Source organism: Triticum urartu, chromosome 5 (genome assembly GCF_003073215.2).
Source record: "Triticum urartu cultivar G1812 chromosome 5, Tu2.1, whole genome shotgun sequence".
NCBI classification, from domain to species: Eukaryota; Viridiplantae; Streptophyta; class Magnoliopsida; order Poales; family Poaceae; genus Triticum; species Triticum urartu.
Window position 1 is genome coordinate 103993641 of NC_053026.1, and position 2834 is coordinate 103996474.

A 2834-nucleotide genomic window follows, 5' to 3' on the forward strand; every position below is an offset into this window, starting at 1 on the left:
ATTTAACCAACGAGATCGATCTAAGTTTGACCATACATTTAACCAACGAAACCGATTGAATTATCTCGGAAAATGCGGGCGCACTACATTCGGAAAGAAAGGAAGTATGAAGCAGTCGTACCCGGACGGCGACCTGTCATGATGCACACGAGAGATACTCTTACTCTTTTTATTTAGGGAAGAGAGAGACTTTGACTTGATCTAGACTTGGTGACCGATCGTGCTTGATCTCGGTGGACGATTAAGGATAATACCGTGTCATGCTACGTGGATTACTTTATGTTAGACTACACGTTGCATACCAGTTTGGAGCTACTCTTCAAGAGCCATGTGCGCTGCCGCCTATGCATGCGCCATGCAGCACCGACCCACCTCACCATATAGCACCGGCCTAATCCACTACGTGAAAGCAGGATCAGTAGTTAGGATTAGTTAGCGTGTGCGTAGGTGTGTATCTCTCTTTCTCCCTCTGTACTCCTATATTATGTACTGTCCCGATTGAAAGGAATACAATCTGTGTTTGAGCTCAACTCTATATTCCAACATGGTATCAGTTTGATCCAATCTACGTTTCCGCCATGGCCACCGAGGTAGCCGCCGCCGCAGTCTCCTCTCCGGCTACCTCCTCCCCTCTCTCTCCTCCCGCTACCTCTCACCTGCCAAACCCATCTCTGAGTGTCACTACCGCGCCTCTCCCTCTCCAGACGGCGCCGCCACCCGCCTTCTACACGACGCCCGCGTACATGCATGCCATGCGTGTCGAGAACGCTCACATCAATCTCCCCGTCCGCCTCGCCATGAACGGCGGCAATTACACTGTCTGGCGGGGGATGTCGCCTCTTGGATCGCGCCAGACTTCGCCGACCACGCCGGTGACGCGTGCTGGAACATCGTCAACAAGGCGGTGAAGCGGTGGTTCCTCGGCGCGATGGTGACGGAACTCACCGCCTTCATGCTCGACCGGGAGGCCACCGGCGCCCAGACCTGGGCCTCCGTCGAGGCTCTCTTCGTCAACAACCGTCGGGCGCAGCGTTTCCAGCTCCAGACGGAGCTCTCCGAAACTCGTCAAGGGGACTCCTCCATCTCCATTTTCTATGCTCGCCTCAAGTCCATCTCCGACGCGCTGCGCGACACCGGCAAGACTCTGGATGATGACGAGTTGGTCATTCAACTCCTCCGCGGCGTCAACAAAGATCGTCATCAGACCACCGCCAAGATTATAGAGAAGTCCCCAACTCCCGTTCCTTTTGACGTCGCCGTCGGCATGCTTCTGCACGATGAGATCGGCAACAACTTCGCCGGCTCCACCCATCACAGCGCCCTCGCTGTCCAGCAGCGGGGCCCATCGCCCGCGCCCTCGGGTGTGGCCTCCGGCGGTCAGGCTCGGCCGCCCGCCCCCGGTCTCGGCGGCGGCAAACCGTCTTCTCCATCACCCAACCAGGGGCACAACAAACGCCGTTGCTACACCAACAACGGCGGATATCAAGGCGCCGCCACTTCACCCCGGCCATGGACGGGGCAGGTCTATGCCTACCCCATGGCCCTGCCTCCTCCACCCCGCTCGGCGCCCGGCATCCTCGGCGCACGGCTGCCACAGGTCCATGCCGCCTTCGGTGGCACCCCGCGGCAGCAACCGTACTCGTTCTACCCGGGGCTTTCGATGCAGCTGCACCAGCCGTCGCCCTTCATGCATCAGCCGGCGGCCTTCCACCAGCAGCCGTTCTTGCCGGCGCCTCCCCAGCAGCAACAGTACCACCCTCCAGCGGCGTCCAGCTCCGATGCTCATGGCGTTGATCACGCGGCGCTGATGGGCGCCCTGCACAACCTCTCGCTGCAGTCGCCTAGTGGCGGCTGGGTTGCGGACTCCGGCGCCTCCACTCACCTCGTGACCGATCCCGGTAAGTTGTCCTCCGTCGCCCCTGTATCTCATTATCCCCCGGTTTTTGTTGGCAACGGTAGTCCCATGCGTATTCGCCATGTCGGTTCTGCTTATCTTCCTAACCCTAACCGGCCTCTCTATCTAAATAATGTTCTGGTTGCTCCCGATCTAGTCAAAGAACTTCTATCTATACGTCGCTTAACCACTGACAACAATTGTTCCGTGGAATTTGACCCGTATGGCCTTTCTGTGAAGGACTTTGCAACCAAGGCGGAACTTCTTCGGTGCAACAGTGAAGGCGAGTTGTACGACGTCCTCCCTCCAGCCGCACCCGCTGCTCTCGCCGTCACCGTCTCATGCCTCATCGACCTCTGGCACCGGCGTTTGGGTCATCCCGGCGATGCTACTTTCCGTTCCAATAAATCTTTAGAACATTGTAATAAACCTGTAGTGGCTGGGCGCTTATGTCATGCTTGTCAAACCGGAAAACATGTTCGTCTACTATTTACCTCCTCGACTAGTCACACTACTGCTGCTTTTGATCTCTTACATTGTGATCTTTGGACAGCACCTTTGTCTAGTGTTTTCGGAGCCAAGTACTATCTCTTGATAATTGATGATTTTACATGTTATCGATGGACTTTTCCTCTCAAACAAAAATCTGATGTAACTGCTATTTTTCGTCACTTTCATGCCTACGTTCGCACGCATTTTGGTCGGACCATCCGGACCCTCCAGTGCGACAACGGACATGAGTTTGATAGTGCTCAAAACAAGGATTTCCTCCTTCCCTTCGGTACGGTGATATGTTTTTCCTGCCCATACACTTCTTCTCAGAATGGAAAAGCTGAACGTGCCATTCGTTCGACTAACGATGTCGTGCGCACCCTCTTGCTCCAAGCATCCATGCCGCCACGCTATTGGGCAGACGCTCTTGCCACTGCCACCTTGCTCC

The 2834-nt window shown here is 55.8% G+C and overlaps 1 protein-coding gene across 1 annotated transcript; it reads left to right on the plus strand.

Annotated features, from left to right (window-relative positions):
- Positions 1 to 458: 458 nt before the first annotated feature.
- On the plus strand, positions 459 to 2519 carry LOC125555736. Its single transcript, XM_048718595.1, has 2 exons — positions 459 to 1898; positions 2135 to 2519. Exons 1-2 carry the CDS (start codon positions 929 to 931, stop codon positions 2173 to 2175), a joined length of 1011 nt encoding a protein of 336 aa, XP_048574552.1. The 5' UTR covers positions 459 to 928; the 3' UTR covers positions 2176 to 2519.
- Positions 2520 to 2834: the final 315 nt, after the last annotated feature.

Coding starts and splice junctions, on each gene's coding strand:
- LOC125555736 (XM_048718595.1), top strand. CDS start 929: ATGGTGACGGAACTCACCGCCTTCATGCTCGACCGGGAGGCCACCGGC. Junction 1,899..2,134: donor TCACCTCGTGACCGATCCCG/GTAAGTTGTCCT, acceptor CTTTCTGTGAAG/GACTTTGCAACCAAGGCGGA.